Genomic DNA, 26,544 nt, shown 5'->3' on the forward strand with positions numbered 1-26,544 from the left:
CTGTGAACATCTTAAAACTGCAATTAAACAAAGTGACAGCTCTGTAAACTGGGCAACAAGAAAAGGGTTGACCTTGCTGTTTAAGGCAGGGGGCTCCTCTCCTCTCCTCGTCGTTGTTGTTGTTGTTGTTGGTCCTGATTTTGTGTGTGTGTGTGTTGGTTCGGATGGCGCCCATGTTTGGGAGTCCCTTGGCCCGATCGGAGTTATTAGTGTGGTAGTGGGTGGGAGTGTAGATCAGTTAGGTGGCAGTCTGGTAGTCCATCCTTAACGGTTTCCCCTGGCTCCTTGCCTGGGCTGTGTGATGGAAATGGGCAGCGAGCCAAGTGACTTCATAACGCAGCACGCCTTTGAAATACTGATTCTCACACTTTTTACCAGAGTCCAGTTTCTGCAGCGTTGTTTTAGCCAAGAAAACAGACATTTCTGAAATGGTTTCTAGGGCCCTAGCAACTATAACATTCCCAGGGAAACTGCCATTCTTTATATCCGTCTGTCTGTCTTTCTGTTTGTGTATTAATGTCAGCCCATCTCCTGTGCTTGATGTCTATCCATCAATGTTCTGTATTTGTATCAGTCAGCTGTTATTATGCATGAAACTTTAAAATGATAAAACCTACAAAGCCAGATCCTGGGAAAGAAGTTATCAGATACAACTTTCAAATGCTAAAAAGGTCACAACATATATAATATATATATATATATATATTATATAGGCAAGTTGTTGCTTCTTTTTGGCTGATGTGCAAAATGATGGGGTAAGAATGAATTCCTCTAGTCAGCTAGTTGAACTCCCCCCCTTCCCTCCCTTCCTCTCCGCTTTGGAGGAAGTGTTTCCATTGCCTTTACTTATTGCACACACCTTTCCACACGGGGCACATTGATGAAGCATTAGTATAGCAGGAAGAGCATTGCAGTCTGACGTGCTGTTTTCTTATGAATACAGTCTTATTACCCTAAACTGCTGGTGATATTGAACCTTGTATTGGGGTGGCTGTGTAGATTATTTGGTTGGCTGGGCAGAGCTGGCTGTGTTTTGCTCCAGTGCTGTCTGCTCTTGGCTGGGAATGTCTGCAGAGCTGGCTGTGTTTGTTCCAGTGCCGTTGGCTCTTGCCCACACTAGGGGTTGGACCCAAGGCCTGGGTGCTGATAACAGTGCAGTGTTCCTGTCCCGCATGCCGTGGCAGTCTGAGGCAGTGCAGTCAGACAGGGGGAAGGCCTAAGTGCTGTGAATTGCTTTAAACAGTGCAGGGCCCTGTGCTGTACCCCCTAGGGACTTTTAGACAATTAACCACAGGCCAGGGGAAATGAACTCTTCCACACCCAGGGCGGTGGAAAGGGAAGCCGCACCACCTCAACAAAGTGCCTTGCACTGTAGTTTTGTGCTCATTTAAATACAGCACAGTGTGCCTGTGTGTTGCTCATCAAGGGCAGGTGACATGATCTCCTTGTTCTGAACTCTGGAAGAGGCTCCCCAGTGGAAAGGAGATGTTGATTCTGAGTGGGCGGAGTCTCGCTGATGATTTAATTCTCTCATGTCTAATTGTTGTTGTTTTTTTTTTGTAATTCACCCATGAGAACTGCATTCTGCATCTCTATCCTGAGCCCAGTAAACAGCAAACTAGCAACACCATTACCAGGGCATTCTTTATAAATACTCCCTTAGCATCCTACAATGAATAATAAATTATGTGAAATGCGGGGATGGAAATACAACTACTGCTGCATAGCAGTTTTCCAGGTTTTAATGTGAGCTTGATTAGCCACAGTGTGTATTAAACTCAAAATAAAATCAGGAGTGGATCAACCAGCTGTGCAATGGGAGTCATCTTTCCATCCTTGAAAATGTATTATAAATGCATTATAGAGCAAGTTAGAAACTGTAGGAAAAACATTTACAAATGTTTTAGAAAATGTAATGTAAGGTTGGAATTGTACCTTCATTAAAAACCTCCCTGGCTGTGCCCAGAGACGGGTAACTGAGGCTGTACAGTGCCATCCCAGAAATGCAGAAATATTCCCTTTTAGCTGTAGTCTGGTTCAGTTTCTACATAAAATTTACTTTGTGATAACAAGTGTTGCCATAATGGTAATGCAAATTTGGGAGGCTAAGGGGGATACAAAGACAGGAAAGGTTTGAGAAGTTTAACCTCCAAGCGAATGACATTGCTGGGGGTTGAGTTCTTGGAGGGCTCCAGCAGTGCAGCTGTTTATTACATTGTGGCTGAACGCTTATCAATACTACAGAGTGCACTTGCTGTGGAGCCTGGAGCGGGTTAGAATCGCCTCACTTCCTGCCAGTGAAATAGCTGTGCAATCCAAGATTTTCAGACAAAGAAAAGGGGATGGAACAGCTGATGTATAAGAATAGCCTGTCAAGTCTAACGCTCTCTTGTTATTATTTAAACATATCATTAAGCTATGCCAAGGGTAAAGAGACCTCTTGGGCCTGAGGTGGTGTTGCATGTTTACAGGACCTGGTGAAATTGTTGTGCAATTGGAGTGGAAGCGAGTCTTGGTGTTTCTGGTCAGTGTTGACAGGTTTAATTGCAAGGCAGTTAGTAAGTGCATGTGTCTGTGGCCACAACCCTTCCGGAAATGAGGATCTTCATGAACAGGCCTTATTCTATTGTGCTGAATTCATGCAGGCCTGTATGCGTTCATCTTTCTTGTTTGCATGCACATTTTAAAATCGGCAGCATCTCCATTAGCCTGGTAAATAGAGGACCGATCCAATGCAGAGGTTGGATGCCCTCTATGTACATTCCAGTGCGTGCTATAGGTCTTCTGTAGGTACGCATGGGGTTGGTATGCTTGGTATCTCTCTGCAATGGGCTTCAGTCTGTGTGTGGACTCCAGCCTCTGGGGCAGGGCCTGGTTCTCAGGAGTCTGAGGGCTGCATCATGATGAGCTCTTGATGGAGCAGCTGTCGTGTGTGCTGGTCAGCGTGGGTGGGGTATTGCTAAACCAGCCCGGTCATATGAGCAGTGATCTGGCTGTGGGTGTAATGGCTCTTTGATATTGGAAGGGTGGGTCCTAGATCAAACAGAGAAGACACAACCTGCCTCTCTTTCTTTAGCCCCCTCAGTATTTATTTACTTGTTCTCTGCAGCTAGACTCTGAGCTCTGTCCTGAATGTTGACCGGTTGCTTGTCCCTGTGTTAACACACTAACAGAGATCCCAGTCTGTTCTCAGTACCACATGTTCAGATGGATGGCTCCTTCTGTGTACAGCGGCGTTCTGAAAATGATGTATTGGATATGCTGAATCAATCCAGAAATCTTTTGCATGGATTTTTTGAGGTTCCTGCTTTTTGATTAAAAACTTGCTCTTTTGTTCCTGGGCTGCATGAGCAAGCAGTCATTTTAATGGGATTAGAAGCTGTGTGCTGTGCATGTGTGCCTTACCTTTGCATCTGTTTGTTTCATTGCAGATTCACAGGGAGAAAGAGAACTTGTACCCCATTGATTCGTGCACAGTACCTGGTCTCCTGGAGGAGAAGCAGAGTTCAGATTCTGCAGGTGAGGAGAAAAAGCACCTCTGATCCCCTATTTCACTAGAACTTTAAATCAAAGCTAAAGAAATGTCTTATCTTAGCGAGACGAGTTTCAACAGGGTGTTTCGTTTTAGCTTCTATGCTACCGTATCACTTAGCCCAGTATCTTAGTGGGAACGGGAGGGCTCTTACACCTCATTTCCATGGACAGCCGACTCGAGTCGACTTGAGTGCGCTCCAATTGCTCTGAATTTGCCCAGAACTCAAATTGATGATAAAGGAAGTGTTTCCGTGCTTTTCCGAGTTACCCGAGTTATCACGTGAGTAGGGCATGAAATACTTGCGAGTTAAAGGTAAGACGTACATTCTCTGTCACTGATTTTAAAAGATAAATCAGTCTAGATATTGTAACGCATTTGTTTTCATGCAGTACATATGCCTCTGGCAGACTGGTATGCAGAACAGTTTAAAGAAACACTGGACAAGGGAAATAATGTGTGAGATGTCAAAGTGGATATGAGAATGGTAGTGACGATGCTAATCTGCTTGAAAACATTTCTATCAAAGGATTTAAAAAATCTGGATGTGATCAGAAACCCTGAGAGAACTGTAAACGGCGCCTGCTACTGTAGGAGGACTGTTCTTTTATTTTTTTATTGTCAAAATTGTTTATGCCAGACTTGTTAGAAAGTCTGTAATTTCCTCCCAGCCTGAATTTAGACTTTGCAGTTCGGGCCAGCCCAAGGAGTGAAATCGGACCAGAGAATTGGTGCTCCTGCCTGATTTGGGAGCCAACTTGAGTAATTTAAAAACATGGAACTGAGGGTGTGGGGGGGCAGCTGGAGCACGTACCCGGGTCATGTGGTTCATGGAACCGGGGGTGTGGAGGGGCAGCTGGAGCACATACCCGGGTCATGTGGTTCATGGAAACGTGGTATTAGAATAAAGACTTCTCTGCCTTGCCAGACGCACACACTAGTGTGTCCATGGGCCCTTCTGACTTTGAAAAGACCCTCCATACAGCAAGATACTCCCGCCCTAGAGAGAGCTGCCTTTCAGATCCTTTATGCAGCGCGATGAAACAAGTTAATTTATTTACTGTTTCTGTTTGCAAGCTGAGGAAAGCGAGAGAGCAAAACAAAGCTACTTTTGTAAGGCAAGAGGGCCGGAGCAGCTCTGTCCCGAGCATGCGGAAGTAGCCTTGATAAAGCAGAAGCAGATAACGCAGTGGGTTTATTAATGGAATCTGGGAAGGCCCTGGTTAGGGGTTCCTCAAACGGCAGAATGAAGATTGTGAAGCTGGAGCCCCCTCTCTTCTGCTAGAGAAATCGCTGCACTTCGACTTGCCGTTGCCTGATGAAGAATTGTTCTTCAGGTGTTAATGAGCTGTAGAAGAGCTGCTGCCCTGTGTTTTTTATATTGTTCTGTATTATCACTTGGTCTTTCTTCGTATACTATAATCATGAAAGTGTGGTGCTTTACTTACTGTGTTTGCAAGGCATCTCCTACAGATATTTCTTGTTCTCTGTACTTAGTTGGAATTAACACAAAAATAAGATGTTAGGATGTGATAGGGAGCGAGGGATATTATCATGTGTGCCGTCTGAGTAAAGTGGTGGCTTTTTTTTTTATTGTAACCATATCTGCTTCACATGCAAAATAAACTAAACTAAACCCAAACAAGCACCAGAAAAAGCTCTCTCATATCTCGAAATGTGCTGAGAATGTGTTATTGTGCTTTAAGCCAGCTGCCTCTTGAAGTGCTGTGTTCTGAAGCTGCTGTTCACAGCATTGCTGTGAAGATGTTGTTTCTGTTGTTGCTGTGCACTCTGGGATAGGTGTTCAACCTTGCACTGTCCTGTGAGTTTTGCAGCCTGGGCGTTACTCAGCAGTGCCTGACTGAGGGCCTGTGTTTCTCCTTCATTCTCAAGGTGTCCTGCTAATTAAAGCACTGCTTGAACAAACCTGTGTGCAGTTGGCACGTTGGTAACGGGTGTGGTGGTATCTGCACGGCCGTTCACTTTCGAGACTGACGAGTCAGCATGGGATAGTTCAGTTTGGAGGGGCAGTAATGTTTTCTCCATGTGTTTTGGGCATGTTGTTGGTTTTGATTCCAGATCTGAGCTGGCTCTCAGTGTGTTTTTATCTGATTCAGGTCCCCGCAGGGTAGTGGTTAACCTGCAACATGTGTCATCCTCCGTTCCCTTGAGGCTGTTGATTGAGGGATCGCGTGCTGTTGTCTGTTACTGCTTTTCTTCAGATGTTTTGGTGCCAGAATGAACAATACTGCTGCTGTACTGTGTTTGGAGGCGGAAAATAACATATTTGAGGAGAAAATAAATAGTTTCCATTCCTTGAAAAAAGAGAAAATAAAACCTCCAGTAAAAACTCAGCATGTGAAGTAGCTTGTGACTGTACCCTCCTCCTCAAACCCAGGGGTTCTGTTGATTGTATCACTGGGGCTGTCTGTCTAATTTGATTTCCTGGTCTGTTATGTTTTCTAGAATGCTGCCAGTCCTCCCAGGACCAGCTGTCTGTGGACAGTACCTCGTCCCCTGGGGTGTCTCCGGTCCGCAGGGAGCTGGGCAGCGATGTGGACGTGTTTGATGGCGCAGACTCTGGGGGTGACCATGTCTTCAGCAAGGTAAGCTCTGGAGCAGGTATGGTCTTCACTGCTGGGCAGGGTGTTGATTTGTCACAGTTTCCCTGCTTGGTCCTCACGCGGTTAGTGGAAGAAACAAGGCAGTGAGGAATTCGCACGAGGCAAGGTTTTACTGACCTGCTTGTCGGAGCAGGAGCAGGAATGTGTCTCTCCATTGTTGAGCTCATGCGATAGAAATTCAGGCCGTGTCACAATAGCATTTCCTGGTGGGGCCCTGGGCAAGCTGTGTGACAGTGTCCTCTTTAACAGGAGTCTTTCCTGGAACACTTGAATACGGGGCTTTCATCCCAGAGCAAACCCCTCTGTGTGCGTGTCAGTGCATCTTGTGAGCTCCAGCTACTGCAGCTACACTGCACTGTAAGGACTCCCGGGGTAGAGTTCCACTCGCAGGCAGAGGCTGAGGTGTGTTCCTATCTGAGCTCAGCACTGAATCACACACGTGTCTATCAGACAGAGAGATTCCTGCTGCAGAATGGCTTGGTGCTGCCCTTTTTAGAAATGAAGCACTGATTTCAACGGGTACTCTTCTCATTTCAGTCCCAATAGTTTGCCAAGCTTCTCTTTGTGGTCCGCTGTTGACTACCAGGCGAGGGAAGAGTTAAGAACTGTGTGCTGTGACATCATCGTGTTTCCATTTTCGCTCGCTACTTATTAACTGTAATGTTCTCAACCAAACCAACAGTGATCTCACAAGCTGCTAACAGACACAGAAGCAGGCTTATTAGAAGTGTAGACCACACAGCTTCCCCTGAGCTCCACTGGCTGCTGCGCTCAGCCACATCCTGTTAGATGAAGTAAATAACCCCGTTTCTAGCTTGTGGCTGGGTTTAGTACTAACCCTATAGGCGCATACCCGGTATAAGGCCTATGTATATGAAATTCATACTTTACTCAACCTGGAGTTATGTTAAAAGCACTTTGTTTGGGTCTGGGAGAACACATCTGTGCATTGCAGAGGTCACCTAGAAGTGGTATAAACAGAATAGGATTTTCCATATTAATCTAATCCCTGGTTTTCTGTCTCAATAACCTGCTTCTGCCTTTCTTATGACATGTTGTTTTATCTGTAAAGTTTAATACTACCTCATGATCTCAGCTTTGCATGACCTATTTAATCAGATAACGCATTGCTCTAACACTTTGAGCAATAGAGGACCCTGGAGAAAGCATTGCTTTAACACTGAGCAATAGAGGACCCTGGAGAAAGCATTGCTTTAACACTGAGCAATAGAGGACCCCGGAGAAAGCATTGCTTTAACACTGAGCAATAGAGGACCCCGGAGAAAGCATTGCTTTAACACTGAGCAATAGAGGACCCCGGAGAAAGCATTGCTTTAACACTGAGCAATAGAGGACCCCGGAGAAAGCATTGCTTTAACACTGAGCAATAGAGGACCCCGGAGAAAGCATTGCTTTAACACTGAGCAATAGAGGACCCCGGAGAAAGCATTGCTTTAACACTGAGCAATAGAGGACCCCGGAGAAAGCATTGCTTTAACACTGAGCAATAGAGGACCCCGGAGAAAGCATTGCTTTAACACTGAGCAATAGAGGACCCCGGAGAAAGCATTGCTTTAACACTGAGCAATAGAGGACCCCGGAGAAAGCATTGCTTTAACACTGAGCAATAGAGGACCCCGGAGAAAGCATTGCTTTAACACTGAGCAATAGAGGACCCTGGAGAAAGCATTGCTTTAACACTGAGCAATAGAGAGAAAGCATTGCTTTAACACTGAGCAATAGAGGACCCCGGAGAAAGCATTGCTTTAACACTGAGCAATAGAGGACCCCGGAGAAAGCATTGCTTTAACACTGAGCAATAGAGGACCCTGGAGAAAGCATTGCTTTAACACTGAGCAATAGAGGACCCCGGAGAAAGCATTGCTTTAACACTGAGCAATAGAGGACCCCGGAGAAAGCATTGCTTTAATACTGAGCAATAGAGGACCCCGGAGAAAGCATTGTTTTAACACTGAGCAATAGAGGACCCTGGAGAAAGCATTGTTTTAACACTTGACTGGACAATGGAACACTATGGATGTGTTGATTTGCAACATGGGCACCGCTTTCCAATGTTAATGCAGTGGCTGCAGTTTGCTGTGAAATGTTCTGTTTTTCATATGATCTCATACTGAGTCATGTGCTCTGGACGTGCTCTTTCCATCCATCCTTGTAAAATTTGGCATGATGACTGTCTGGGGCAAGCTAATGCACTTTAATGAAGAGCTGTAGTCTTGTTTCCTTCTAAAATTTCACAATGCATGCATTCTGTGTGTTATGTAACATCCTTGGGTAGTGCAGATTACTTCAGCATGTTTTTGTTAGATTAGGATGTAGTAATAGCTGCAGAGTTGATGGGAAAAGCTGAAGGGCTGCTGCAATATTTTAACAAACCAACTAAAATCACTTTTAATTACTGTGCTTTTAATTGGGCGAGTTCTTACAGTGTCTTGCTAGCCCTTCAATGCCACTGGCGACTGGACAAACCAGAATTCATTGAACGTCAAAGCTGTTTATTTTGGGTGCTTAACAAGGTCTAGTTTCACAGCCCAGATTCCGCTGGGTTTTTATTTATTATTATTTTGTCTTCCTGAGCTGTGTGTGATCCCCTCTCATGCTGTATTCCTCTTCCAGCAGGGGGATGAGATCCTGGCAGCAGACAGCACCAGTGAGGTGTCCCTGTCATGCTCCTCGACAGACGAGCCCCTGACCCCGGGCCCGCCCACCTCCACCCCAGAGCGCCGGTGCGAGAGCGAGGAAGAGGAGGAGGAGGAGGAGGAGGAGGACCGGCTCACCGAAGTGCCTGTGCGCTCCTCCATCCGCTCGCTCTCTCCATTCCGCCGGCACAGCTGGGGCCCTGGCAAGAACGCAGGGGCTGAGAGCGAGATGAACCAGCGCAGGTGCGTGTGGCTACAAAAAGCAGCCCCTTTCCATTGCTGTGCTGCTCAGAGTTCCTCTCCGCTTTACCCTTCGTTACCCCACTGTCTGAAACTACAATTCCCAAGAGCCTTTGTTGGGGGAGTGTATGGATACAGCAGCTGAGGGAGCAGTGAAGGTTCAGAAATTGAAGTCCCTCGTGTTGAGGGAAAAGAACATGAGTGTGGGAACAGCGCAGCGACTGGGAAAGGAGCCATGAGTGCAAACACCAATCTCTGTAGCTCTTACTAATAATGATACATTACTGATCCTGCTGCAGTACACTGTATCACATGCAGGCAACATTACATTACAATTGCATCCTCGATCTGAATCGACTCCATGTTGTGTGTGTGTGTGTGTGTAAAATGGGCCAGCTCAATCTATTTCAGTGTGAATTGCTCTGATCACCGCTGATTTTGAAGGCTCTCTTCACTCTTCTATCTGTACTGTTCGATTGCTCCTGTTTCTGCACAGAGCCCCGCACCAAGAGGACTTGGTCCTTTAACTGTATTCAGTTCTAGTAAGCAGCTTGATTTATGTTTCTGCTGTAAACAGCTGTTGGTTCCCATTGGGCAGGGAACTCTTTTAGAGAAGGATGTGAATCCACCCACGCTGTCAGTGGAACCAGGTCCAATCATTGCTTAACGCCTCGCGTTTCTCATGCTCTCGTCATTCTCTGTTCAAGAGGGAACATAACGTTTTCTTTTATTATTCTGCTAACATCATGATCAGTAACACTTCACTTGAACTTCGTAACTGTGTGCCGTTGTGAAAGCTGCAGGTCGGTACAGATTAATGACTGCAATCCGAGTTAATCCGAGTTTAACAGCAAATTCCAACTGATTTAACAAAGTAGCAATCTAAAGATGCAATACATTAAAAAAACATGCATGTCCGTGATAGACAGTCATTTTAAATCAAGTAATTCAGTACAGTGTTAAAAGATGAATCTCTAGGTTTAAAACCCCTAGTAATTCAGGATACAACAGCCTGGTATCAGCAGACTAATCCGTACTGTTGGAGATTTGCCAATGGCATTGCTGTGTTGTGCATTGTAGGGTTTGTGAGTCTGGCATTGCTGTGTTGTGCATTGTAGGGTTTGTGAGTCTGGCATTGCTGTGTTGTGCATTGTAGGGTTCGTCAGTCTGGCATTGCTGTGTTGTGCATTGTAGGGTTCGTCAGTCTGGCATTGCTGTGTTGTGCATTGTGGTGTTTGTGAGTCTGGCATTGCTGTGTTGTGCATGAGTCTGGCATTGCTGTGTTGTGCATTGTAGGGTTCGTGAGTCTGGCATTGCTATGTTGTGCATTGTGTTGTGCGTGAGCCTGGCATTGCTGTGTTGTGCATTGTAGGGTTGATGAGTCTGGCATTGCTGTGTTGTGCATTGTAGGGTTCGTGAGTCTGGCATTGCTGTGTTGTGCATTGTAGGGTTCGTGAGTCTGGCATTGCTGTGTTGTGCATTGTGTTGTGCGTGAGCCTGGCATTGCTGTGTTGTGCATTGTAGGGTTGATGAGTCTGGCATTGCTGTGTTGTGCATTGTGTTGTGCATGAGTCTGGCATTGCTGTGTTGTGCATTGTAGGGTTTGTGAGTCTGGCATTGCTGTGTTGTGCATTGTAGGGTTTGTGAGTCTGGCATTGCTGTGTTGTGCATTGTAGGGTTCGTGAGTCGTGCATTGTGTTGTGCATGAGTATGGCATTGCTGTGTTGTGCATTGTGTTGTGCATGAGTCTGGCATTGCTGTGTTGTGCATTGTAGGGTTCGTGTGTCTGGCATTGCTAATGGCTACAGTGCACTGCATCTTTAAGTGTAACCTCTGATCATTCTCCATCATTCATTTTCAGCGTGCGAGTTGGGGGCGATGTTGTAAAGAAGTCACCAATTCATAGGAGAAGGTATTACCAAGATATTTCCATTTCTACTGAAATAATATCCAACTGCTGAGTGCAAACGTTTCTGAGTGAGGGAGAGGGTTGCTTTTCAGTGAGAATTCATTTCTTGGGAGCCTCGTGGTTGGTCAGGTCCTGTCATGTGTGAAGTGCAGGAAAGGCAAAGCAGGCATAAATAGTCAGATTCTAACACCCACAGTATCAGGAATGGCAGTTTGGCATATTGGAAATCCTATAGGACGCATAGAGAGAAATGAATACACAAATAAATAAATCAGTAAATAGCAAAGTGCTTTTTTTACTGCAGTATTTGAGAGAGGATGGAAACAAGTTGGAAGTGATTATGATACATTACTGACAGTCATGTCTTCATGTCAGTCCCAATACAGGATGTGCTTCTGGTTTAAAAACCCCTTCTAGCGTACATGAAGTAGCCTAAACCTCTCCAAGAATAAGAACCATGCCAAGTTTCAGTTGGTCTCTACTGTCCATCAATCACTCTGCATTCATGACAACCCATAAACCCTCACAGCCTCTCTCTCTCTCTCTCTCTCTCTCTCTCTCTCTCTCTCTCTCTCTCTCTCTCTCTCTCTCCACTCTGCCAGTATGAGCTGGTGTCCCTCCGACGCCCCATTCATTCCTGTCTCCGATGACATTAGTCACAGAAGGTAGAGTGTAATAGAAATAAAGCACTGCTCCCTACCCAGGTTGAGACCCGCGCTGCATGTGAGCTGGCATGTGCAGAGCTCTGCTCCCGTGTGTGTGAGCTGGCATGTGCAGAGCTCTGCTCCCGTGTGTGTGAGCTGGCATGTGAGTGAGCTGGCATGTGCATAGCTCTGCTCCTGTGTGTGTGAGTTGGCATGAGCATAGCTCTGCTCCCGTGTGTGTGAGCTGGCATGTGCATAGCTCTGCTCCCGTGTGTGTGAGCTGGCATGAGCATAGCTCTGCTCCCGTGTGTGTGAGCTGGCATGAGCATAGCTCTGCTCCCGTGTGTGTGAGCTGGCATGTGCATAGCTCTGCTCCTGTGTGTGTAAGCTGGCATGAGCATAGCTCTGCTCCCGTGTGTGTGAGCTGGCATGTGCAGAGCTCTGCTCCTGTGTGTGTGTGAGCTGGCATGTGCAGAGCTCTGCTCCCGTGTGTGTGAGCTGGCATGTGCAGAGCTCTGCTCCCATGCTGCTCATTCGTACGCTTTCCCTTTGTCTTTCAGTCCATCTAATCTGCAGAAAAAATTAGAAAGAATCATTAAGAATGTGCTGTGCGTATAATAAGTTATGCAAGTTATATTTACTGATGCAAGTATTTACCTACTGCTGTTAGTTATACGCTGTGCAAAATACATCAGTGATTTACCAGGCCTGTGCAGAGTTTTTTTTACTTTGTCAAACTCTACCACAGCCTTACAGAAAACCTGTTTGAAAGCTTTGCTTGTTTGATTGGGTCTAGCTTGAGGATTTGAAGTCAGTAAAAAGGAAGTCTTCTTGTTCCTGCAGTCATTCTGCTGTGACAGAAAGACAGAGATCACAGTTTGTTTCTGTGGTGAGGGATGGGTGTCGGGTTTTAACAAGATGAAGTGAGCATTTTTGGAATATTAAAATGACTCACATATACATCTGTGTTACTCAGGATGACACAAGGTGAGTTTTTAGTAGTGTTAATGTTACATTTTAATAATATCTGGACTTTTTGTAGACACTGAAATTAAGCCTGTGGTCCCTCAAAGGACCTGCATATAAATATTTATTTAATATTTCTTCAGCTGGCTTCTTGCAGTCAATTGGAAATCATAGAGCTGCTTTGCCGGGTAACTGCTGTCATTTTCAGGCACTTAACAAAAAAAATTAAATAATAAAAAAAACCTGCTAAAGGAAGTGCTGCTGGCTCATGGCATCGGTCTGTCGCTGCTGCTGCTCCAGCCCCGGGCTCAGCAGTGTGTCTCCCTGTGCCTCCCTGCTTCTGATGGGCTGTGCTTGCTTGCTTGTTCTGTCGTTAGTCCCAGCACACACTGTCTGTTCAATGGGTTTTCATTCTGTAAGAAGCCTGACACTCTGGCACTGTATTGCTGGTGCAAAGTCTTGGTTTTGTCTTTGTGTGTGTTTATAATGTAATAACCATTTGGTTTCTTTTGTGGATTCCCAATGTGAAGACCCTTAAGTTGTCAACCTATGCTGCAAGCTTTCCACAGTATTAGAAAAGATGATTGAATATATTAGTGTTTGCGCATGAACCCAGTGCAGCTGACTGGTGTTTTAAACCCACCTTTGCATGCTTGCTGTGCAGCTTTTGGACAACACTGGAAAGCATTTGCAGTATTCATCTTCTTAAAGGAAACTTTGATGCAATTCCCCATACTGTACTCTTGATTTTTTGGTAAAGCCAGTGTAGCAGGTAGATATCTAGTTAGACGAGACAGCAGTGATAGCATGCAGGGTTTTGTCCCAAGCCTGCACTGATGTGTCTGCACCTTTTCTCTCTCCTTGTGTTTCCCATGTTCTTAATCTTTTGGTGTTGGTTTGGGTTCAGTTACAGTCTGGAGGGTCTGGCGGCGGAGAGTGACCCGGAGAAGAACTCCCCAACGCTGGGCAGGGTCCCCTGCAGTGTCCCCCTAGTGGAGAGCGGGGAGGGGGGGTCCCTGGTGTCTCTGACTGAGGAAGAACAAGAGTCTGACCTGGTGGACGGCAGTATTTCCGACAGCCAGGTCATTATTACAATAATTAATGACAAGGAAAATCTAGGCTAAAGAGGTTAAGACTGCCAGGTATATTTATTAATGTCTAATTGTTTGTTTTCCCCAGAAATCTGATCTCCGTCCTCCACTGGTGTGCAGTTACTCTGCTTCTCACCCTCTCACTAAATCTGTGTCTCTGCTGACCATCAACCAGTCTGGACTGGACAGTGAGTATCCCCGCACATGCCTGCAAGCACACCAGGGATTGGGAGAGGGGCTCTGCAGGGTTAGCCACACATCTGCAAGCCCTTCACCACCGCTGGTGCACACCAGGGATCGGGAGAGGGGCTCTGCAGGGTTAGCCACACGTCTGCAAGCCCTTCACCACCGCTGGTGCACACCAGGGATCGGGAGAGGGGCTCTGCAGGGTTAGCCACACGTCTGCAAGCCCTTCACCACCGCTGGTGCACACCAGGGATCGGGAGAGGGGCTCTGCAGGGTTAGCCACACGTCTGCAAGCCCTTCACCACCGCTGGTGCACACCAGGGATCGGGAGAGGGGCTCTGCTCATGGAGTTACTCCGCATTGCTAGTGTTAAAGGGTTTAATCCGTCAGTCTGGTTCACCGTAGTGGTGTCTTTGCACATGCGGCAAGGTGTGGATTGCTAGCACCTTGCCCTTTTTTAATGAGCCCGTGCTCTTTACTGGAATCTCCAGCCCAGGGACTGACTCAACCAAAGAGATGAATCATCTCCTTCTCCTTCAACATCTCTCATAATGTGGGGTGCCCAGTCCCAAATGGATCCTATTGCTATAATAAGAGCGATGGAGCTTGGAGGAGTGTTTTGGGGTGCCCAGTCACAAATGGATCCTATTGCTATGAGAGCGATGGAGCTTGGAGGAGTATTTGTTTTTGCTGCTTTCAGTACATATTTTTTGCTTTAGTTTTTTGACAATTTAATAAGAACTAAAATACGTTTACCACTGTGCTAAACGGTGCAAGAAGAGAGAGCGGACTCTTTCAATGCTCAGAGCGGTTCTCTAGTTCTACTCTGAGAGAGCGGACTCTTTCAATGCTCAGAGCGGTTCTCTAGTTCTACTCGGAGAGAGCGGACTCTTTCAATGCTCAGTGCGGTTCTCTAGTTCTAAGTCTGAGCGGATGTTTCCCACAGTGAGTGGAGAAGGGCAGCATTGACCAGGCAGACCAAGGCTATGACCCTTACCTGTCAACCCTCTCTTAGAGAGGCTGTTGGGAAGTTCAGGCAGCACTGAGTGCTGTTGAATAACCTACAGCCTGTCTCTTTAAAAAGGATAGAAGGATAACAAGACCATGACAACAATCCAGTCCTACATCTGGAATATCCATGCGTTGTGTCTGGCCCAGCCCCTGAGTGAATGCAGCTTTCATTTGCAGGGCATTGCTTGTCCTCTGTAGCTGTGCTTTAGAGCACACACCCACAGCAGCACCAGCTGCGCCTCAGGTTGCTGCTGTTTTTTGTTTTTACTTGGTTACCGTGAAAATAATAAACTAGAGTTCCACAAGACCATGTCCCTGCAGGCTACACTGTGACTCCTTCAACACCGCAGAGCTGTACTGTATACAGGGCTAGGAATGAACAGCATTCATTAGATACATGTGGAATGCTAATGTGTGTCTGTTAATACCCTGAAAATGTTCATTAAGCTGTACCAGGTTAGTCTGTCTGTCAAGTATTAAAAGAGAAGGTGGGGGTTTTAAAAGCAGTTCCTCAGTCCCTTCCATGCTGCACATTCTTTGCAGAGTTTGCTGTTAAATGTGAGAATGCAATCCTCTTCCCGTAAGAAGGTTGCGTGAGTGTGACAGACAGACACATGGGAGTGATGTGGGGGCAAGGGAATACCCTGCTTGATTAGTCACATGGGGGGGGTGAAACCAGAATGCCATTTTCACACTGACTCGCTGTCAATGTAGGTTTTCTGTTCCCATAGAGCAGAAATGACTTGGCTCTTCAGCTTATGTCCTAGTTCGAACGAAGATGTGTCCCCCTAATAAGCCCTTTCCATGTGTTCCTGCCTCTAATACCAGATTCCCATTGTTCTGTCTGGAATGCACCATGTGGCAGCTGCTTGTGCTGTTCTGTGTTCCTGAGAATTGACTAACACTGCTGTCCTCCTCCAGGTTCGAGAGCCTCCAGCCGCACCTCCAACTCCCTCGCACACAGGTAAGACCCTCCACAGGAACCAGCTGTGTCCAGCGCTGTGCAGCATGCCTGCCTTAAGGAACACAGGAGGGGTTTGTGTAGCGTTGAGCCCCACAAAATACAGTCATTTATTGGGGGCTTTTATCCTAAGAGTTTTTAGAAAGGTCTTTTGATTTATTTCTTGTTTTTTCCATTTGAAGCATCTGTGAAGAAGACCTCCCCCCCGGCCCCTTGAGAAAAGACTCGGATGGTAAGAGTGGAACGAAAGTCAGTCGCACCTTCAGCTTCCTCAAGAGCAAGATGTACACCAGCAAGAAGAGCCGGGTGAGTGTGAGGAGCCGGGGCCAGACTGGGCCTTGCAGCAGAGCTGCCGTTAGCCGCCGTGTGTTTACAAATATGCACTGCTTTCCAGTACATGTTAGTCAGCTTCGCTGTACTTCAAGAAACTGCACGTTGTTGCCCTGCTTTGTGTAAATGGAAGTTGAGGACATTGCTTGTTGTAATGAAGATGTTATCTGTGCAGAGCCCTCATAGATAGACAGAGTGCAAACTTAGAGCTGATCTGAGGGGAAGTGCAACAGGATGATCTGTCTTGCGGTGCACTTGGCTTGCTATGGCTGTTTGCTTAAAGGGCCAGCGTTTCTATAAGTATTGAAGAATATATATTCTGTGTGCTTGTGGTTATAGGGCTCTGGGTGTGGGTTGTGCTAGTGGTTATAAATCAACACATTGCTGGTAGATTTTCTTTTAGCTTGTTTTGTGCAGTACTTCTTAAAGTTAGGAAAGAAACACAGCGTAGTAAAAGCCTCACTTGGGCACACTGTGTCTTTAAGAACGATTGAGAAAGGGGGGAGAGAGAGAGAGAGAAGCAAACACAGCAGCCCCTACATCCCTAACTTCCTCTGCTGGTTTTGACCGTCATGGGAACTCGTGTCTCGCTGTGTAGCTGCAGCAGGTAGAGGTCTGGCTTCAGACCAGCAGCCTTGCTAGTTATGTTGTGGGAGAAGTTTTACAGTGTGCCGTCCCGGACAGTGAAGAAGATGGGAGTCCGCACTGTGGAGGTGGGGTGTTGTGTGTCTTGTGTGTGGTTTGCTTGTTTTGTCTGTGTGTATCTTATCTGTGCGTGTCTTATGTGTTGCTCAAGTCCTTGTGTTTTTCAGAAGGCCTTTTTCTTTTGAGGTAGTTTTGTTTAATGAGCCTGGCTCTCCTACTCTGGCAGGCCTTCGGTTTCCTGTTTAGAGGAGAAGTGAAGCCAGTTCAGGCTCTTTCTTTGCACACAGCTGCGCAGTTGGTCTGTGCCATACTAAATCAAACTCTACAGCTACGGCCAAAAGCTTTGCATCACCCTGTAGAACAAACTTATTTTGCTTCATAAAGTTGATTGAAACCTGGTGAATATTGTTATGTTAACATATTGAATTGCATGCAGCTTTGTAGTTTTCCATATACTTAGCAAAAAGCTGACAAATTTGAAATATGTGACATTTTCGAAATCTAACATGAAATACCGTACTACTATTGTGGCTTCTGGTAAACTTTTGCGATATCGTTTGTGTAGTTTATTTGATTTACATGATGTTAAATTATGTTCATGTTGGTTTTCACTTGAGTTTAACAATAGGATGACTGTCCAGCATACAGGTTGAAGAGCCTTTCAAATTCAGCAATTGCAACTCTTTGTATTTTTTTATTTTTCTAATTTGTTTTCTAATTTTCTTTTGTGGAACAGGAAAAGGATAAAGAGAAGACAAAAGAGAAGGACAGCAAAGAGAAAGACAAAGACAAGAAAGCCCTGAATGGACACATGTTCAGCAATGCAGCCTCTGGCCCCTCTGCCCAGTGCTACCAGTGTAGTAAAGCAGTGAACGCCAAGGAAGCCTACCTGTGCACCAGTGAGTACTGCAGCATGCTGCCGGGGTGGGCACTGGGAGAGCTGAAGATCAGAGCCCTGTGTTTATCCACAGAGCAGGCACTGCACAGCCAGGGAAACGGTGTGATGTACTGCAGCATGCTGCCAGGGTGGGCACTGGGGGAGCTGAAGATCAGAGCCCTGTGTTTATCCACAGAGCAGCACTGCACAGCCAGGGAAACGGTGTGATGTACTGCAGCATGCTGCCGGGGTGGGCACTGGGGGAGCTGCAGATCAGAGCCCTGTGTTTATCCACAGAGCAGGCACTGCACAGCCAGGGAAATGGTGTGATGTACTGCAGCATCCTGCTACACTGCTAACATGGGCTGAAATCAAACGACACCATCGGAGGTGCGCGGCGAACCAGCCTGGCCCAGCCCTGCTAAATAGCAATTTGCGTGGTCGTTTTCCTAGACGTTCGGTGCGGTCTGTGGTGAGTCACAGTCCCGTCGAGTTTCATTCACACGCTGCTTGGTGTTGCTGTTTGGAAATGCAGACAAGGCAACTTCCCCTTTGCATTCCTACGTGAGAGCTCGGCTGGCTTCCAAACAGTGTAGCAATTTTAAAAGAATTAAAAATAAGCCAAGGTAATGCAACAACACCCCTACCAAGACACAGGAGAAATGAACAGAATGCAGGTAAAGTGCAGATTCAGAGCTGAGTGCTGATAACGGGGGATGCTTTGAGCAGAAGGGTATGTTTTTATACAGGATCGCTTTCACAACTTCAGCTGAACATGGTGACAGATCATTTCCTCAGGTTTGCATCACAGTGAATGGTGGTTTCAAAAGTCCATCGCATTGTACCACTGGTGTGCATATTGGGTTAGGAGCAGCTGTGCCAGCTGACAGTAAAGACTTGCCTCAGTGCTGTACAGGTGCTCTGTTCTGGAGTAGAGATACACAGGGGTGTCCTCACAACAGGATGTGTGTCACCCACCCCTGAGCTTCCTGTCACAGGCTCCTGTGGGAGGGGCAGGAATGTTGCCTACTTAGACAGATGCAGGTAAAATGCTAAACTTTTAAGATTGCCTATTGGAGAGAAAACAAACAGAGTGTGTAAATTTGCAAGGAGCTGAATTTGCAATGGCGATTAGAGATGAGGGTCTGCCCTGCAGTATCTGATTCGATTACTACCTTGCAGTTGTTGTGGATAGTACTGAAAGGTGCTGGAGGAGGAGCAGTGAAACATTTAAACATTGATTTTACAAGTAACGCCCAGGATACTGTCTGTTTTTACACTTTGTGAGGGAGTGCCTGGAGGATAGGCAGAAATGAAATCATATAATTGCTACCTTTTTAAATTAAAAGGCATTATGATGCCAGACTGGCTATAGACCTGTCCTTGTCTGGCTCATGTCTGCTCAGAGTGAGGGCCAGTGTGAAGAGGCCCAGCCTGGCTCGTGTCTGCTCGGAGTGAGTGTGGAGAGGCCCAGCCTGGCTCGTGTCTGCTCGGAGTGAGTGTGGAGAGGCCCAGCCTGGCTCGTGTCTGCTCGGAGTGAGTGTGGAGAGGCCCAGCCTGGCTCGTGTCTGCTCGGAGTGAGTGTGGAGAGGCCCAGCCTGGCTCGTGTCTGCTCGGAGTGAGTGTGGAGAGGCCCAGCCTGGCTCGTGTCTGCTCGGAGTGAGTGTGGAGAGGCCCAGCCTGGCTCGTGTCTGCTCGGAGTGAGTGTGGAGAGGCCCAGCCTGGCTCGTGTCTGCTCGGAGTGAGTGTGGAGAGGCCCAGCCTGGCTCGTGTCTGCTCGGAGTGAGTGTGGAGAGGCCCAGCCTGGCTCGTGTCTGCTCGGAGTGAGTGTGGAGAGGCCCAGCCTGGCTCGTGTCTGCTCGGAGTGAGTGTGGAGAGGCCCAGCCTGGCTCGTGTCTGCTCGGAGTGAGTGTGGAGAGGCCCAGCCTGGCTCGTGTCTGCTCGGAGTGAGTGTGGAGAGGCCCAGCCTGGCTCGTGTCTGCTCGGAGTGAGTGTGGAGAGTCTTTGTTTTGTACAGTATTCAGTGTTTAAACCAGCCCAGCTGAGCTGTTTTTAATAACCTGTTGCATCACCCTGAGTCCACCAAGCTGCTCCACTCTTTGTTTTTCTAGTTATTTAATTTTCCTTCAGTCTTCTTCGGTAGACACAGTGAAAGAGGCCCACTTTTCCACTGGCCACACAGATTTCTCCTCTCATCTCTCTGACTCACGCAGTGTACTGCGAGTGGGAAAGCAGTGACATAGACCCACACCCACTTTCTTAAATACTGCAGCCCCCCTTTGTATAACAAAGGGGCTTATGATCAGATACATGGCTCAGTCAAAATGAACTGCATTCTTCAGTTTAACTATTAGGATTCGCACAGACATTCTGCTGAAGAGTGAAGCTCCCAAATGCATCTACATTTTGCTATATTCAGTTACATTTGTATTGTGATGATGCACACAGATTCTTCAGCACAGGGTCTTTGCAGTCTTTGAGGGTGAGAGTTCTGTTTCAAAGCCCTTGATAGCACACAGATCCAGGTTCACTGTGACACGCTGTTTGCTGCAAAGCCTCCAGAGCTGTTATCACTCAAGCTAATGCACTCTGATCTGGGATCTTATGTTTTTTTTTTTTACATTTGTCTTTTCTGTTTTGGAGGAGTTTCCAAAGTGGCACTACAGTGTCAATGACCTTGTCGCCCACCTCAATGTGGATCTGCTTTCTCTCTTTGCCCACAAGGTAAATGAGGAAAAATGAAAAGGGCTTCATTGAATATAAAGATGCAGCTAGGCCAGGCTATATTTGGAGGGGTAACTCTATATATACAGTGCAGGTTTATTTTGGAAACTGGGCTGGAGTACAAAGGAGGCGAGTGCTAGAGAAATAGAAATGAGGTGCTGTTAGCTGTGGCTTTACTTTCCAAATAAAAGCATGTGGATGGATTCCAGCAGAAAAAACCACACACTGGTTTGAGAGTTGAAGGGAAGGGAAGGGAAGGAGGGGAGGTGTGGTGTGGAGTACTGGCACTGTAATTTAGGTTTGGTCCCTTGCCTAGAATAGCCCTTTTAAACTACAGGAAGTTGAAAACTTGACTCCCCAGGTATGCTGTGTGGATCTGAGTGCTGGTAGGCGCCCCAGAACAAAGCCCCCGCACTCAGTGCAGCTGACAGTGTTCAGGGAGTGTGTGACTGCTGTCTGCTCACCAGGGTGCGCTGCTCCCTGACTCGGAAGCACCCTGGACTCCCAGCTCTCTGAAGGAATGGTATCGCTCCGTTCCCTCCGTGCCTTCCGCAGTGCAGGACTGGCTGCCTGTGTCCTTGTAATGCGGAGAAGGAGGAAATGGTTTAGTTGTGAGTGCAGCCAAGCGTTTGGGAAAACCCATTCTTTCCTCCAAACTGTAGAAGAGGAAGGGAGCCAATGAAAATCCTTGCTGTGTGCAGGGTCAGAGCAGAACACCAGGGAGCGTGTGCGTTTGTGTGTATTTACTGTGGGAAGGTAGTTCACAGTCTGTTTTTGTATGCTGGGTTAGAGAATAGCTACTTGTTTAAAGGTATGTGCCACTTTGCAGTAAAACAAGTAAAAACAAGTTTGTGCATTTTAAGAGTAACCTACAAGATCCAGGTTGTCTCTGTTTGCTTAGGGGGTTGCTTCTTTGGGCAATACAAATATAATAGAACAGAAAAGAGAGATGCTTGCAGCCCTATAGAAATGTAGCTGTGTGCTGCAGAGTGCAGTACAGTGGGCTGTGTCACTTTAACTGGGCATGTCTGTTCAGAGGTGTTCTGTATACAGCTAGTAAGGCTGAGTGTTTTGGTTGAAGGCTATTCAAAAGGAGAACCTCTGAAAGGTGAGTGAGACTATGAGACTGAAGACACTGGTTTGAGAGGTGCAATAATAGCAAGCTGCAGAATGGGTAATAGACTGTATCAAATACAACAGCAACTCCATCAAGTGACTATATTGAAACTAAAACAGCATCGTTTAACGGCTTGTTGACAAATTTATGGGTGGGCCAGGTTAATGACACTCTGAAAATGAAGAGTAGAAAGAAGTCTGGGTCTCAGTGTGTGAGATCTATTGAATGAAGTCTGGATCTGTGTGTGTGTGTGTGTGTGAGATCCTGTATGTGGAGGTATTGAATGAAGTCTGGATCTGTGTGTGTGTGTGTGTGTGTGTGTGTGATCCTATGTGTGGAGGTATTGAATGAAGTCTGGGTCTCAGTGCATGTTTGTGTGTGTGTGAGATCCTGTATGTGGAGGTATTGACACAATGTGTGGATTGGCTTTGTTGTGCTTTGCAACACTATCACTTCTGGAGGTTTCAATAGTTACATTTGGTCAAGTGGGCCATTGCATTGTTTTGATTCAGTTTGTTTATTACCTATCAATCTGTTGATGCAGCACAGTGCTTCATTAATAATTCTTGATTTTTGAGGCATTGAGTTTAGATTAGCGGAAGTGCTGCTAAGTACCATTTCAAATCATGATGATAAGACTAAAGCTAACTGGAATAGGGATCTGATTCAAGGAAACGGCTGATTCGATTGCTGCTGTAACTCCACCCTGTTTTGTTTCAACACCACATTATGCAAAACGCCACCATGTTGGGTGCAATGGCTCACACTGCTGTCACAGTTCAACAGGGGAGAACTTTCAATGGAGCTCATTGGAGTAAATGTTTGGTTACTGTTAACCTTTACGGCCAGCGGGCTGTATGACATTTTATATATATGCTGTCTCTTGGAACTGTGTTTTGGGGATATTGATCTTGCCGAGGTTTTGATGGTTAAACAGATGTAACAAAATAAAAGCTGATTGCTTTGAATGCATGTGTCACAGTTAAGGCTGAACGACTGCAGGCTCACTCTTTTCTCTTTCCAGTTTTGCACTGTGCATGGACTGATAAGGGCACGCTGTGCTGCATGTTTGTTCAGACAGGGCAGTGGGGCTGCAGCGTTCTGTGTTGCATGTTTGTTCAGGCAGGGCAGTGGGGCTGCAGCGGGCTGTGCTGCATGTTTGTTCAGACAGGGCAGTGGGGCTGCAGCGGGCTGTGCTGCATGTTTGTTCAGGCAGGGCAGTGGGGCTGCAGCGTTCTGTGCTGCATGTTTGTTCAGGCAGGGCAGTGGGGCTGCAGCGGGCTGTGCTGCATGTTTATTCACACTGTCTCTGCTTTGTTCTCTCCTCTTCAGGTTGCAGTGCATGTGTTCACAAGGGGTGCAGAGACAGCCTTCCTGCCTGTGCCAAGGTCAAAATGAAGGTAAGACCTTTTAATTACTGGAGCGCAGATTTCGTAGCAGGAATCATTTGAGGCTGTGTAAAGTTCATTGGGTGTGTTTTACAGCACGCTGCTGGTCTCATGATATGTCTTGTTTTTGTTTTGTTTTAGATGTTATTGAAAGGGGGGGGGGGGGGTGAAGCAAGCAGAGCACACCGAAGTTTTGCCAAATGCTTGTTTTGTTTTTTGTTCTTGAAACAGTGTCACTCAGGGTAATGTTAAATAGTTTTATGGTTATTGCTGGGATGGGATTGTGTGAACATTTCATTTTAAATTTTAATATGTCATTTTCTTTTTAGATTTCGCAGCAACAAAAACATCAGTTTGCAGTGCCTGACAGCACCCCCTTCCCGCCAGTCACAATGAGGAGTAGGTGTAAGTGTTTCAGATGGTCGTCTTTGCTGTCATTTGGATTGTGTGCTGTTCGGTGTATTACCTTCCTCCCCTCCCTGCTTTGTGTCTTTTATATACAGTTAAAGGGAGATCAGATTCCAGTCAATACATATTCAATGTAACTTTGGACAATATTTTTTCCACTTCAGAAACCCTGCTTTTGACTTCACTCATTGACTGTTTTCTCATATTGTTTTGTCCAGCCACCCTACCCAAAGAGCGCCCTCGCTCGGCTGTCCTGGTCCACAATGACCACTCCACCTCCTTGTCCTTCAGCAGGAGGCACACAGGGATCGCTGCCTTCAACACCAGCAACCTCGCCAAGAGCATGTCCATCAGCAACATTGCCGTGTAGGTGGCCGGGGGGGGCTGGGGGGTGGATAGAGGAAGAGGCATGACTCTTCTCTCCCTTGCTACTCTGGGGAAGTGAACATGAGGTGGAACAGTGACCAAGCGTTCTTATTTCCAAATAAGCCTTGCAGGGAGATGGGGAAGTGAATAGATTCTAAGGGTGACTGCAAAGAAAATGTTAGTCAGGAATCTGAACTGCATGGGAATCAAACTAGTGTCCCCACAAGGGGGTGCCACCAGCATGTGCGGTTATGAAGACGACCCATAATGCCATTCTGAACTGCCTATCAATCGTCTTATTCATCCTGTTCATGCCTTATTGTTGAAGCTGATATCTGTGCAGTTTTCTAATTTGCATGTTTCTCAATCTCTTTTCTGTTCAGCTCCATGTTTGATGAGGTCCCGCTGAAAGCGTTGAGGTACCTGTCTCAGTCCACCGACTCGCTGCACAAACCCAACCAGGTCAATGAGTCGACAGAGTCGCTCACTGACGAGGGTAAGGACAGGCTTCATGTACTGCTTCACTTGCTTCCAATGGCATGTTTGGAGGAGCCCACAGAGTTCCTATTCTTGAAATTGCTTTTAGGAACTACAGCTCGGTAGTGAAATTAAGTCAATAAATTATATACCGTATAACATCAAATAATTGCTGGTCTCAAATAATCGCCTGTCTCCAATACGTGCCGGGGCTGCTGACAAATACTGTAAATAAACAGCAGGTGCATTTGAAGTTTTACGGTATGCCAGTTTTATTTAAAAAAAAAAAAAAAAAAAAAAAAATTGGTGCCATTCAGTAAACTAATATACATTTTCAATATAAATTCAATAAACCTTTACATTTTATTGCAATATGTAATGAAAGCATGTTGGCAAGTCCTGAATTGCCATTCAGGGGGTAACTGCTGACGGTAAAGCTGTCGTGTGCTGCAGGAACAGAGATGATGGACAGTCAGCTGATGGGGGAGTTTGAGGCGGATGTCCGGGAGCTGGAGGCTGACTCCTGGAGCCTGACTGTGGACAAGAAGCTGGCGAAGCAGCTCAAGAAGGACATGATCAAACGACAGGATGTCATCTACGGTACTGGCTTTGTGTTTTTACAATGAGGGAGTGAAGAAGTGCCTGGATCCTTTCTATTTAGTCCTCTTATTAATGTTTATTTAAGGGATAGTTCACTCAGGCACCAGCTTCATTTTCTAAGCTGGGACTCTGATGGTTGTTTCAGATTCATTTTATCCCCCTTGTGCCTTGGTCTATCTCCTTTTGGAGTAAACCAAAGACAAACCATTTTCTACATCACAAGAATAGGCTGGGTAGGAATGGGAGCCATTCTTGAACCTGTGTGACATAAATGCAGGACAAGGTGCTGTCTGTGCTCACAGATCTTGTGATATAAATGCAGGAATGATTCAAGGTGCTGTCTGTGCTCACAGATCTTGTGATATAAATGCAGGAGTGAGTCAAGGTGCTGTCTGTGCTCACAGATCTCGTGATATAAATGCAGGAATGATTCAAGGTGCTGTCTGTGCTCACAGATCCTGTGCTGTCACTCTCCTCCCCTCCTGCAGAGCTGATGCAGACAGAGATGCACCACGTGCGCACTCTGAAGATCATGGCTGATGTGTACAGCAAGGGGCTGCTGAAGGAGCTGCAGATGGAAGCACAGACCGTGGAGCGGATGTTCCCTGTGCTCGACGACCTCCTGGACTTACACACACAGCTCTTCAGCAGCCTCCTGGAGAGGAAGAAACAGTCTCGACAGGAGCTGGGGGCCGAGGGCAGGGAATGGGGCTTCGTTATCCGGAGGATTGGAGACATCCTCGTCAACCAGGTGAGGCTGCCGGGCAGGCGGAGCAGCCAGGTGAGGCTGCCGGGCAGGCGGAGCAGCCAGGTGAGGCTGCAGTTCAACCTGATTAGCCTTGAGCCATTTTGCAGCTCTCTAGTGCGGATACTGGAGTTTGAATATTCAAACAAACATTGCCTGAAAGTCAAAGCATTATAAATGTGCAGGATCGCACACAAAACACTGTCTTCATTATGTTCTATAAAATCACTCTGTATGTGTGTGTTTGTTCTGCAGTTCTCGGGCTCCAGTGCTGAGCGCATGAAGAAAGTTTACGGCAAGTTCTGTGGCCGGCATAGCGAGGCTGTGAACTATTACAAGGAGCTGTATGCCAAAGAGAAACGCTTCCAGGCATTCATCAGGGTAGCTCTTTGCTTTTCATCTCTGGATTGGTTATTTCAATGTTGTTTTTTTGGTTTCACTATAGTATAGTAATTTCCGTCTACTTTTTTTTTTTTTTTTTTTTTTTTAATTTCAGAAAAAAATGAGCAGCACAATAGTCAGACGGCTAGGCATTCCTGAATGTATATTACTAGTGACACAGCGAATAACCAAGTACCCCGTCCTACTGCAGAGGATACTACAGCACACCAAAGGTAAGAAGACCCTGAAACACAAGGCCTTGTTTAATGTGCACAGTGCATTTGAAAGTGGGCCCTGCTTCATTCCTTCTCCTGGCTGACCCGCGCAGACATCCTCAGTGGTAGATCCGCACTCTAGTTGTGTCACAGTAACTGTGCTGACCCACCCCTCCGTTCTCTCCCTGTGCCGGTGCAGAAAGCGAGGAGGACCACAGAGCCCTGACGCAGGCCCTGGTGCTGGTGAAGGAGGTGATCTCTGCCGTGGACAACAAAGTGAATGAGTACGAGAAGAAGAGGAAGCTCAATGAGATCTACAGCCGCTGCGACAGCAAGTCCATCATGAGGATGAAGAGCGGACAGATGTTCGCCCGGGAGGACCTGAAGCGCAGGAAGCTGCTGCACGACGGGCCTCTGCAGCTCAAGAACTCAGCCGGAAGACTCAAGGGT

At 46.6% G+C, this 26,544-nt stretch overlaps 1 protein-coding gene across 4 annotated transcripts in view; it reads left to right on the plus strand.

Moving 5' to 3' along the window:
• LOC121299033 (A-kinase anchor protein 13-like) overlaps positions 1-26,544 on the plus strand; it is a 75,437-nt gene that overhangs the window by 40,512 nt on the left and 8,381 nt on the right. For 2 of the 4 annotated variants that reach the window (XM_041226490.1, XM_041226493.1), the window contains exons 9-27: positions 3,432-3,519; positions 5,999-6,138; positions 8,791-9,056; positions 10,915-10,965; positions 11,565-11,627; positions 13,480-13,654; positions 13,752-13,851; positions 15,782-15,824; positions 16,004-16,127; positions 17,533-17,695; positions 22,847-22,914; positions 23,232-23,307; positions 23,529-23,676; positions 24,060-24,172; positions 24,607-24,753; positions 25,242-25,504; positions 25,754-25,879; positions 25,995-26,112; positions 26,294-26,542. In XM_041226490.1, the coding sequence (XP_041082424.1) occupies positions 3,432-3,519; positions 5,999-6,138; positions 8,791-9,056; positions 10,915-10,965; positions 11,565-11,627; positions 13,480-13,654; positions 13,752-13,851; positions 15,782-15,824; positions 16,004-16,127; positions 17,533-17,695; positions 22,847-22,914; positions 23,232-23,307; positions 23,529-23,676; positions 24,060-24,172; positions 24,607-24,753; positions 25,242-25,504; positions 25,754-25,879; positions 25,995-26,112; positions 26,294-26,542 (2,521 nt within the window). The remainder of the gene's footprint in view (positions 1-3,431; positions 3,520-5,998; positions 6,139-8,790; positions 9,057-10,914; positions 10,966-11,564; positions 11,628-13,479; positions 13,655-13,751; positions 13,852-15,781; positions 15,825-16,003; positions 16,128-17,532; positions 17,696-22,846; positions 22,915-23,231; positions 23,308-23,528; positions 23,677-24,059; positions 24,173-24,606; positions 24,754-25,241; positions 25,505-25,753; positions 25,880-25,994; positions 26,113-26,293; positions 26,543-26,544) is intronic. The other 2 variants (XM_041226491.1, XM_041226492.1) reach the window with 2 other exon arrangements.

This window comes from Polyodon spathula, chromosome 24, assembly GCF_017654505.1.
Source record: "Polyodon spathula isolate WHYD16114869_AA chromosome 24, ASM1765450v1, whole genome shotgun sequence".
NCBI lineage: Eukaryota > Metazoa > Chordata > Actinopteri > Acipenseriformes > Polyodontidae > Polyodon > Polyodon spathula.